Consider the following 12,333-nt stretch of genomic DNA (forward strand, 5'->3'; position numbering starts at 1 on the left):
TCATAGTATTTTCTTTACAATATTTCATAGCATCATAGATTCATTTGTCTCACAGGGCATCTTTACAGACACTCCTTTACCAATGTTGATGATAGCAGCTTGTGAGTAATAAGGTGGCAGGAGGTCATTTACGCTTTGCTGGCCTAAGACAAATGCACATTTGGTACATATGTAAGCTATTTATTTAACTAACCAGGCATAATATTTTAACAGATTATTTTTCATTTTGGATGGCGATACAGGGTGAGTCCTACATTTCTCTCAGTTCTTTTCCCTACTTTAATACTCGAGCCTCCCTTAAATACCATTCATCCCAGCAACTTTACCTCTTCCCAAGGCAGTGATGGGCACATCTCCACATTGCCTATTATTCTGGTGCTTGATAGACCTTGCAGAGACACTGATGTGCCTGCAACATTGACTGAGGGGAATCGGTATGCAGCCACCAGCCTTGCAACCACACCTAGTATATTTGTGAGGAATGGACGCTGTGAATATTATTTCCAAAGGACATATTTCCTCTCCAGTAAAGTAAATAATGAATGAATCTGTGACGTGGTGTGTAAACCCCACACCAGCATGGAAGGAGTTAGGGAGCTGCTTGGGGCTGGAGTAGCCCCATCCTGCAGCACCTGCAAGTCATGCCAGGAATGGACAAGGAGCCTCAAAGGAGGAAGTTCCCCTCAATAGTGGACAGCCCTGGAAGAATGCAGGGTGCTATGCTTCCCAGCTCCCAGGAAGGCCTGATGTCTAGCGCAACCTCTGTCCTCACAAAAAGGGAACACAGATCTCCTGTGCTAAAAGGAGGAAGAGACTTGTCCTATAGCTTGTGCTGGAGACCCAGAGGATTCTAAAGTGGACTATGACCCATCCAGGGCCTCTCTGAAGAAAGAGGTCAATATCCTGGTCAGAACTGCCTATATGTTTTCTTTTTTTCTTGGCCCCTTTCTTTGGCCTGGTCTACACTGGGGTGGGGGCTGAAGGAATCGATCTAAGATGACTGCTGCCACTCCCCTGTCGACTCTGCCTGCGCCTCTCACGCCGGTGGAGTATAGGAGTCAACAGGAGAGTGCTCGGGGGTCGATTTATCACGTCTAGACTAGATGTGATAAACTGACCCCCACTGGATCAATCGCTGCCCACCGATCCGGTGGGTAGTACAGACATAGCCTTTAACTTCTTTTGCTGCCTTTGGATTGTTTGTTTCACCTGTGACTCTGAAAAGGGGAGAAACTGCCAGAAGGAGGGCTGAGAGCCCACCTCCACTAGACTGTCACTGAACATTCCTGCTAAAAGGACTGGATTTGTGTGACTGCTACTTTCCAAGTGGCATCCAAAGGAGGCATAGAGTAGTAAAAGAATCACTCAGTGAATGGAGGAGTACTGTGCTAGTGCCAAAACTTGTTGGCATGACATGTGTCTGCACTGATTTTCAAAAGGTCAATGTGATTTCAAAATGTAATGCATAGCCAAAGCCAACAGTGAATGAACTATTACAATGGCTGAGAGCTGCCAGAATCTATCCACTTTAGAGCTCACAAAAGGGTACTGGAAAATACCTTTGCCAGAAACGGGGGGAAAAACAGCTTTTTCCACATCCTTTGGTCTAGATCAGTGGTGCGCAACCTACGGCCCACCACTGGTCTATATCAAGTCCAAGAAATGTTTTTGGTCACTCTGAGGCAGCGGAAACTTTCCAGAAGCTAACGGACCGAATCTTGTGGCTGCATGGGCAGTATGCAGTGGCCTACTTAGATGATATAGTTCTCTCCAGCCAGGACTGGGACAGTCGCTTAAGAACGGTCACAGCAGCGCTCCAGTTCCTCACAGATGAAGTAAGGCCGGGAACGGCAATGTCACGTACTTAGGCTACACTAGGGGTCAGAAACCTATAGCACACATGCCAAAGACGGCACGTGAGCCAACTTTTAATGGCACGCTGCGGCCACCGCTGGCCCTGCTCAGCTGAGCAGGACCAATGGCCGGGACCCCAGCAGGCAGTAGCGTGCCCTTAAAAATCCTGCCCGGCCCAGCCCGTTCTTCTCCGCCCCCCTCCTACCGCTCTCTCTGGTGGGGGCAGAGGGCAGAAGCAAGCTTGGTCCTGCCAGCTGCTGCTGTAGGGCAGGCTCCGCCGGCAGGCAAGCTTCCCCCTCCCCCGCCTCTTCCCCCAGCGTGCTGCATCGAGCCCTGCCTCCTCTCCCGCCCTGCCGCCGATGGCCCTTGTGAGGGAGGGGAGAAGAGGCGCCCCAGCGCCATCGCTGCTCAGACCGGGAAGGAGGCGGAGAAGAGGCAGGAGCAGGGCCTTGGGGAAGGGGGGTGGAATCAGGGTGTATCCCTCTAGCCCCCCTGCCATGAGCCGCTCAGGGCAGGGGGCTGGGAGCACCCCCCCAATCCCAGCCCACCCCTCTGCCCTGACCCCTGCACCCCCCTCACACCCCAGCCCCCTGCACCCCCCCACAACCCCAGCCCTAACTATGGCACCCCCCACACATACCCAGCCCCCCACACCCCATGCCCTGACTCCTGCACCCTCCTCATACACACCCTGCCTTGACTCCTGCACTCCCCCACACATACCCAGGCCCCCTACACCCCATGCCCTGACTCTTGCACCCCCCACAACCCCACCCTGAGCACCAAACAGGAGCTCCTGCACCCCCCCCCTCAAATTCCCACTTGCACCCCTCGCACCAAATGGGAGCTGCCCAGGTAAGCGCTCCACGCCCAAACCTCTTGCCCCAACCCTGAGCCCCCTCTCTCATTCTAGCTCCTGGCCAGACCCTACACCCCAACCCCCAGCCTGCTACTTCACCCCCAGCCCTGTGCTCAGTGCACCCCCACCCTCAGCTCAGTGCAGAGAGAAGAAGAGAATGGGCCAGAACCAGGGAGAAGGTAGGTACCCACTCTATGTGGGCAGGGCCGGGACCTCAGACTGGCAGTGGGCTGAGAGGGGCCGGCAGGAGCCAGCAGACAGAACCCCAGACCGGCAGCGGGCTGAGCTGCTCAACTGGCTGCTGGTCTGGGGTCCTGGTCCCCAACCCCGCTCAGCCCGCTGCCAACCTGGGATTCTGGCTGCTAGCCCCTTGCCAGCCGGGGTCCCAGCCGCCGGTCTCGCTCAGCCCGCTGCCGGCCTAGGTGAACGGAACCCCAGGCTGGCAGTAGGCTGAGCAGGCCGGCGGCATAAGATCAGCATTTTAATTTAATTTTAAATGAAACTTCTTAAACATTTTGAAAGCCTTGTTTACTTTACATACAACAGTAGTTTAGTTATATAATATATAGATTTATAGAGAGACACCTTCTAAAAAACATTAACATGTATTACCGGCATGCGAAACCTTAAATTAAAGTGAATAAATGAAGACTCAGCACACCACTTCTGAAAGGTTGCCGACCCCTGGGCTACACCATGAGAGAAAGCCAACTACCACCCCTATTGAACAAGGTCCAAGCCTTGATAGATCGTCCTGTTCCCACAACAAAAAAACCCAACCAATTATGGCACTTGTGAGTTGCAGGCTGTTATCAATGTTTTGTGCTGGGATTCACCACTACTGTGGCCCTCCTTGCAGATCTCGTAAAGGACAGATGCCCAGAAAGGGTCCAGTGGTTGAAAAGCCTGCGATAAGGCATTTTGGACCCCAAAGGAGCATTTATGTAAAGAGCCAGTCCTTTTTAATCCACACTTTTCAAAAAGATTTATTCTGCAAATAAATGCCTCACATATAGGACTAAGGTTGATCCTTTCGCAAAAACATGAGGGGGAAGGACATCTGGTATTGTACAACAGCCAAAAGTTGTTCCCCAGAGAGAAAATATACTCCGTGATCAAGAAGGAGGCATTGGCAGCGAAATGGGCTGTGGGTTCAGTGGATACTATCTACTGAGAAACCCTTTTTTTAAAAAAAATCACAGACCACACTCCACTTAGGCGTCTGAACACCATGAAAGACACCAATCCAAGGATAATCCATTACAACCCTATAGCTTCCAGGTACTCAACTGACCTGATAAGGCACATCAAAATGCTGACTTTTTTTCACAAGACAGCAATTCCAGCACAGGGGATGGCACCCTTGCCCCTGCCTTGAGAGGGAGGGTACGTAAACCCTACCCCATTATGGAGGGGTTAAGGCACTGCTTTGGGCTGGAGAAGCCTCATCACACCACACCTGCAAGTCATGCCAGCAATGGAGGAGTTTGAAAGGAGTAAGCTCCACTCAGTAGTGGGCAGCCCTGAAGGGCAGCAGACTGTTAAGTTTCCCAACTCCCAGGAAGAAGCCTGATAGCTAGCAGAATCTCGGTCCTCACAAAAAGGGAACACAGATCTCCTGTGCCAAAAGGAGGAAGGGACTGTATCCGATAACTTGTGCTGGAGACCTACAAGTTTTCCTTTTTATTTTTCCCTTTTGTAGCCTTTGGATTGTTTCACCTGTTACTCTGGAAAAGGGGACATATAGCCAAAACGAGGGCTGAGAGCCCTCCACCGCTAGACTGTCACCAAATGCTCCTGCTAAAAGGACCGGATCTGTATGAATGCTACTTTCTAAGTAGCATCCAAAGTGGGCGCTCTGATAGGGGCAGATCCTTAACAGGATCATTAGGTAAAGAGCTGTAGTAATAATGGTCTACATTGTAAGATAACATGCTTCATTTTAAAAATATCTGGCCTTCATACACTTTCAGTTTGGTACAGAGTCCTGGCTTCAGGTCTCCCAGAAGCTGCATCATTGTGTCCAACAACACCCGACTTGAATTAACCAGGAATTCACGGCCACATGCCAATGCAGCAACATCTACAACAGAACACAAAATAAAATAATAAAAATCACATTCCAAAAAACAGGAAAATTAGTTTGTATCTAATACAATCAAATATTAACTACCTGTAGGAACTGTGAAGACTGAGCCGTAACATCTATAAACCTTTTCCTAAATGTAGAGACAGAGTCAATACGGAATTGTATAATATGTTACTGAAGCAGTAAACAATACCTAGCAGTCAAAAAAACTGTTTATAATTATACATTGTTCATTAAAATATGTATTCAGGGTGGCTCAGTAGCAAAATTTGTAATGCAATGAGTTATGAAACAGGTATGATTCAAAAAGCTCTGAACTGGCAGCATCTGTGGAACTAATGCAAAGTTGATCCTAATGGTCTCAGTTTTAAAGGAAGGAAGATGTAGATCAGTGGTGGGCAACCTGTGGCCCATCAGGGTAAGCTGATTGCGGGCCGCGAGACAATTTGCGGACGCTCAAAGTCCGCAGGCACAGTCCCCCGCAGCTCCCAGTGGACGCAGTTCGCCGTTCCCGGCCAATGGGAGCTGCGGGAAGTGGCAGCCAGCATGTCCCTGCGGCCTGCAGCTTCCTGCGGCTCCCATTGGCCGGGAACGGTGAACCGCGTCCACTGGGAGCTCCCCGGGGCCATGCTGTGGACACTCAACGTCCGCAAAAATGTCTCACGGCCTGCAATCAGCTTACCCTGATGGGCCGCATGCAGCCCATGGGGCTGCGAGTTGCCCACTACTGATGTAGATTGTTTTATATTTATTCCCCCTACGTTCCCGGCTAGAGTACACATCTAAAGCAGCAACAGAGGTCAATTTGCAAGATCTTCCCTGCTCTTGTAGGAGTGCTTCCTTATGCAGTGGACAACACAATAGGCAAAAAATGTAGAAAGACTATTACTCTGCTAAGGATACAGTTTTCTCTTGAATAAACTTCTTGTACTATAGGAAGCAAAACAAGTTCAAATGTTAAGCAGTGAGGAATGAAACAACATTACAGCAGCTTGCTTTTAAAAAAAATGAGCCTGACTCTCCTCAGACAGCTGTAAATCAGGAATAACTTGACTGAAACCTACATAGTCATGGCAGGTGTAAAACTGGAGTAAGTGAGATGAGGATCAGGCCCATTACAGTGTATTCTGACACACTGAACCCTTAAAGAGAAAATATATTGTAATCCTCACATTAACATCACAAAATTATGAGAATATATACATGATGTCTTGCTATATTATCAATCACAAAATGGTTAAAAAAGGGAGAATATACATTCACCAACAGTAGAGCGGAAAGAAAGAGAAATAAGTGCAAAACCGCGACATTTTAGAAATTACAACCCTCATCTGGAATGGATTTACTGTAAGAAAATCTGGCAGGTGGTATTAGGCATCTTTTTTCCTATTTGCTCTTTTTACTGCTGATTTTTTAACATTTGCAGGGTGCTTTTAAGTAATGACTGTGACACTGACAGACCACTTCAGCTTGATGCTGAGAGACCAGCTCAAATCAAAGCCATAGGCCAATTCACTTGTGGTTTGAATACCAAAGAAATTTTAATATTATTGTCTTCACTTACCTATAATCTGTTGTTTACTATCGCATTACATTATGTATACCCTGTACTTAATTAACCCTAGATCAAAAGCGTATGTTAGTGAGAATTTAATTGATGTGTAAACTTCATGAAAACTAATGAAAGATTGTTTGGATTGCTGTAACTAAATGCATTGTGTATATCTCTGTAATTGGACTGCCCATCAAATGGGATTGAAGCCTTGGAAATATAAATGAAGAAGCATGCTAACTTCAAAGCATGGGTCATTGTGTTCGACAACGGGAAATCCACAGACCCAGTCTGCATTTAGTCAACCGAGGAAAAGCCCATTCCGTAATGGAAACATTTGCCAAATTGCTTTCCGGGGAAGACAGCTATAAGAATGGATCCAGGGAATGATCCTGAATCTCTGAACTGTTTGGATTCTAACAGGGTTGAATACTGAGCAAGTAGACAGAGATCCCCAGAATTATTTGGATAAACCCTGAGGGACTTAGAGAAAGCTAGCAGATTACTACATCTCTGCTACTGATTTGGATGTACAAACTTAGACTCACCTGTTAATGTGTTTTACCTGCTTTAACTTCTCAATAACTCATTTCTTTGTCTTAGCTAATAAACCTTTAATTAGATTACTTGAGAAATTGGCTGCCGGTGTTTTTGGTGCAAGATTGAGACTATCCATTGACTAGGGAAAAGTGACGGATCCTTTGGAATTGGGAGTACTAATGTGAGGTGATTTTTGGTTTTAATAACCTTTCACCACAAAGTCTAGTTTGTCTGGGTGGCAAGATGTGCTGGAGAGCCTAAGGGGACTGTTTGTGACTCCATGGTAAGACTAATATAGTGATCCAGGAGTGCACATGTGCTACTGGTGTGGTGAGATCTAATTATATAATAAACTACCAGTTTGGGGGGTCTGCCCTGTTTTCTGACAATCTGACCTGAGAATGGCACTCTCAGTTGTGGGCTACTCTAGACAGTGTAACAATGATTTTGCAATCAACTGATGGTTTAGATTGTTTGGAAGAGTAAATCATTGCTGGACTGGTTTACTGTTTCTGAAACTCCACATTGGTCTTGTTTTCTTTTTTTCTCTCCTGCTTAATTATTTTTACAAAAATCACCATAAAAGATTTTTTTCTTCTTCATTTGTTCTAAAGGAGAAAGCAGCATTAAAAATAATTAACAAACTTACTACATCATTCACTTCAAACCAATTTCGAGACAATTTTATATCTAAAATCTGGGGAAAACACTTGATACAAAAATCACAGATGCCCACTTGACATTTTTATACATGAAAAAAAATGACAAATGTCAAACTATGAGTATCACTGTATGTGCTAATATTTTAAGAGATGGAGATGATGAGAGGGCAAAAGCATTTAAAATAGGTTCAGGGCCTGTACTAATGCTAATATGTTGGTTGGGTTCAAAGTCCTGCTCACCATTCTGTATCTTCAGGCGGCTAGCCCCAAATTTGTTAGACATTTCAGTAACAATAAATATCGCTCTCACGTGAATACACTTCCGATGCTGAACCCAATGAACTCATTAAAGACAGAGAATACCAGCTGAAGAAGTAACAACATACGTCATAAAAATGTATCTTAAAAGACACAGAAACAGAGGAATTCCCATACTAGCTCAGACTTACATACATCTAGTTCAGTATCCTGTCTCCAACAATGGCCTGCACCAGAAGAGTCAGAGGAAGGTGCAAGAAACCTACAGCAGGCAAATATGGAATCCCATGAAGATCTCACTCTAATCCCCAATGGATAAAAACAAGTTTAAACCCAGAAGCATAAAATATTGTCTCCCTTCAACAACTCTTTTTTTGCAGTAACTATAACAAATCTGGATAATCTTAGCTATATAAATATCCAGTCCCTCTTTCAATCTTACTAAACGGTTGGCCTCAACAGCAGCCAGGGGCAATGAGTTTCACAGTCTAATTACATGTTGAATTAAAAGGCATTTCCTTTAATCAGTTTTTAATTTGCTACCTTTCAATTGTATTAAATGCCCTCGTGTTCTTGTGTAGGGAGGCAAGGAGACCAGAATCTCCCAATTTCGAGCAGACCTAATCTAACCTGGAAATTCTGTTTTGTTTTTGTTTTTTCATTAAGAAATTATATCCAAAAAACCTACCTTAAAAATGTTAAGGTTGCAAAACCAGGATTAAGGTTCAATCACTCATTACAGTGTATCCTTTACCATATTTCTCCTTAAACATTCTCCTTTCCAAATTAAATAGACATACTAGGTGAAATCTCAGCAGCACTGAAGTCACTGGCAATATTATTTTTATTTTTAACTCCCACCGAAGCCTTCCTCCTTCCACAAACCTCTAAACATTGTCAGTCTCTGGACCTTTATTTCTGTTATGCTTTTATAAATGAAGTGATCTGAGGCAGAATAAAATCACACCTTTAATTTGTTGAAGGAAATAATGTTTTCTATATTATTCTTAATAGTCTTTCATCTTACTTACATTTACTAGATACCTTAATGAACTAGCCACAGTGACACCTAGATCACCACCATCCCACTCTAAAAACAGGTTATTAAATTCAGAACCCACTACTGTGTATGAATAATTTATGTTGTTGTTCTTATTTGGAACATCTTGTACTTGCCAAAGTTGAATTTCATCTGCCATCATTTTGGCCAGTTTTCCTAGTTTTATTAGGAATTTGTGTAGTTCTTCACAATCCTCTCTATGCTTCCATCTCAGTAGTTTGGCCCTCTTTCACGATGTTGATTCCAGGGGCACACAGCTTTTAACATTTTTCCATGCCAAGAGCAAACAGTTAGTTCTTTGGCTTCCTATCTTTTACTTCTCACCCTAGGATATCAGGCTTCCTTAATAACCCCTTTGTGAGGAATATCAACCTTCTGGAAGTTGAGATAATTAGTTTATGTCTTCTACTAATATTATATTAAAAGTGAAAGCCTTGTCTAAACTTCTGATTTCAAAGCGTGATTATAGCGAGAGAGAATCTGAACGGCAGATTTTTCTTTTCAACAGATCTGCTCCCAGGATGAATTCAGAATCATATTTACCAACTTACTTTAAGTTTTATCATGTTTTACTCTTCTTAGCATGGCAGAACCAACACAGCTAGAAGACAATGAAGCTTTCTAGAACTTGAAGAGAATGGTGATTCATAAATGATACCAACATTTTAAAAAAATCAGTCACTTAGTCAAACAGCTAGATATGCATCATCCTACATTTACTGCAATATATGCTCCTTACAGTACATGTGGAATATAGTCCCGACATACAAAACTGACTTACTTGTCACAATCCCTGCCAAAGCTAATACAAACTGATTTTCATCAGAATCCAGATCTTGGTGTTTGGTATCTTCATCTAGTGACCTCACAAAGCTCTCCATAGTTTGTCCCGTGATTGTGAAAAACTTTACTGCTTTGCTCTGTAAGTGCGGAGGGAAAACATTCACTTTCACAGGTTGCACTAAGTAATACTGAAAGGAACATACAATAGGATACAAATGTTGCCTTTACCCACTGTACATGTCATATTTCTTTACATGCTATAGTTTATTGTCTCTTGCAGAACTCCTCTCTTATGAGACATCCTCCAGTGACTACAGCTCAGCTGCCAAATTCAGCAGTTACTTAAACGGTAGAAGTTGTTAAATGCGGAGTGCAAACTGGTCAGAAAACTGGCAAAAATGGTAAAGTAGTGCAACTGGAGCTCATCTAAGTGGCATTTAGTGTGATAGTAAAATGAGCAACTTAAATATGGCCGGGACAGAAGCAGCATTGCAGAAAAAGCAACTGATAACAGAGTGTAAGATAAAGCTGTGTAAGTTATACTCATTTTGCACATCCACTGAATGACAAATTAAGGTCAATTTATACCAAAAATGTATCTTATCCCCGGTATGCTCCCAATTATCTGAATAGCATGATGGACATGAATTCTGTTCAGTAAATCAGGAGTTTGGATAACCAAGAGGACAGGAGTGACACTGCAGGGAGCCCTCTGCAAGGTGCTGGGGAGGAGGCTGTACTGGCTGGGCAGAGCAGACCAGGACTCTGCTCTGACCCACCAGGACTGCAGCATTCCCTGCACCTTCATCTGCAGGGAATGGGTGTCACCAGCCCTAGGATAGTGCAGGGAGCCGTCTGACGCAGTGCTGTCATGGCTCTGATCACTCACTCCTGTGACAGCGGGGCTGCAAAGGGCTCCCTGCACTGCCCCAGGAGCCATTCCCCAGCAGGGTTACCTCTCCCATGGCTGAAGGTTTCTGCTCTATTGTCCGAACCTTTCCATTAGCCAAATCCCAGGGAGCAAGGAAGGGATTTGGATCATGCAGAAGTTCAGATAATAGGGTTTGGGGAAATTGGGAGTATACCGTATTTCCATTTGTCACCCAGAGAATTCCGGAGCAGTTGCATCCATTTACACTTGGCATGATTTTAATCTTTTTTTTTTTTCAAACGATTCCTGGGCATTGAGAAATAAGTAGCCAATTCATCCTCAGTATAATGACTTTAACGCAGTGCACTAACAGTACATTTGTATATTCCACATAAACTAACCAACATATCCTAGGTGCCTATTACTATCAATGTGCAAGAAGTGCAGATATTTTAAAATCATGATCCATGGAATATTCCTCTTAGGAAGTGACATAATTGATGTTTTGAATGAAATGAATGAAATGTGTTAGTATGGCGAAGTAGTTCTGAACATGCACTTCTTTCACCAAAGAAACACGGGTTAGAATCTTAGTCGATCATAATACTCTATCACTCTTCTCCATTTTAAATTGGTTTTAAAACAATCACTTTTAATTTTGTGGGCTAGAACAGAGGAAGAAACATCCCATCGTTCTTTGTGTTTCATGGCCTGAGAGGTAGACTGCGCATTTTCTGATGAGCACTGCAGTGCGGAGGACCGGTTGGTAGGTATGAACGTTGGAGAATGAGTGGGCAAGGGAATTGCTGAAGTAATGTGAGGGATTTTTTTCCCCTGGTGATGGGTTTGCAAAATTATTTACACTGTGATGGCAGTAATCTGCATTTTCAGTCTGATAGCTGGTGAGAGAAGAAAATGTCCCTCTTATCTGTGTCTCTTAACATCAAATATTAAATTACTGTTTGTTCCCTGCTTGCTCTACATTAAACCATTTATAGACTATAAAAATTGGATAGACCAAAAAGAATAAACAATTCAGAGAATTATTTTGCTATATGTTCAATTACTGAAATACACCTATGTGTTAAGATACGCTATCTACAGCACGTTATCTACCTAGAATACCTAAGCATTCCCACTAAAATGTATACATCTGTAGTACTCACCCCTCCTAGAATGTTTTTAACTGCTTCCTCATTGCTAGAGACACCCCATAACAAAGTACAGACTGCAGCTCCCATTTCTGTACAATATTCTGCCTGCTGCAGTAGTTGTTGTCTTGCCTCATTCAGCTGCTGTCGAAAGGCTAGTTTCTCCTAAAATTAATTTAAGTAAATTTTGGGAGATTAATACTGAAGGGCATTTCATTTGGTTTCAAAGCATCCCAACTACGTTTCTATCACTAAGCCAGAGAAAGGGAAACAATATTACGGCCATATATAAAATGCGGCAACTCACAGTACTTCCACAGAGCTAAATGCTCTCTCCAGAGCAGTCTGAATAACCATGCTGTGTGCTAGGGAAGTCAACAGGAGCTAGGAGTCTGCCACCTGCAACTTATGGAGCAGTGCTAGAGTTAAACAATGACAGCTACAATACCCTCAGTGGTTCAAGTTAAAGTAGAATCAGCTTCTACTACACAAAGAATTGCATCTCTCACTGAGAGACAAGAGATTTTAGCAAGACAGGTGAGTCTTGGGGTAGCAGTCCTGTGCAAAACTGCTAAGTATCTCAGCCATGTGAGATAAAGTTGCTTGTGAGCTAGAATAGATGCCCCAGAATAAAATAGAGGCCTATCTAAGAGA

General features: G+C 43.9%; 1 protein-coding gene across 1 annotated transcript in view; it reads right to left on the reverse strand.

The window, feature by feature from the left end:
• Positions 1–12,333, reverse strand: part of HSF2BP (heat shock transcription factor 2 binding protein) — a 48,554-nt gene that overhangs the window by 17,414 nt on the left and 18,807 nt on the right. The window contains exons 4-6 of the mRNA XM_054005222.1: positions 11,695–11,844; positions 9,656–9,794; positions 4,679–4,796 (exon numbers count right to left, since the gene is read on the reverse strand). Coding sequence (XP_053861197.1) covers positions 4,679–4,796; positions 9,656–9,794; positions 11,695–11,844 — 407 coding nt within the window. The remainder of the gene's footprint in view (positions 1–4,678; positions 4,797–9,655; positions 9,795–11,694; positions 11,845–12,333) is intronic.

Source organism: Malaclemys terrapin, chromosome 1 (assembly GCF_027887155.1).
Source record: "Malaclemys terrapin pileata isolate rMalTer1 chromosome 1, rMalTer1.hap1, whole genome shotgun sequence".
Classification (NCBI taxonomy): Eukaryota; Metazoa; Chordata; order Testudines; family Emydidae; genus Malaclemys; species Malaclemys terrapin.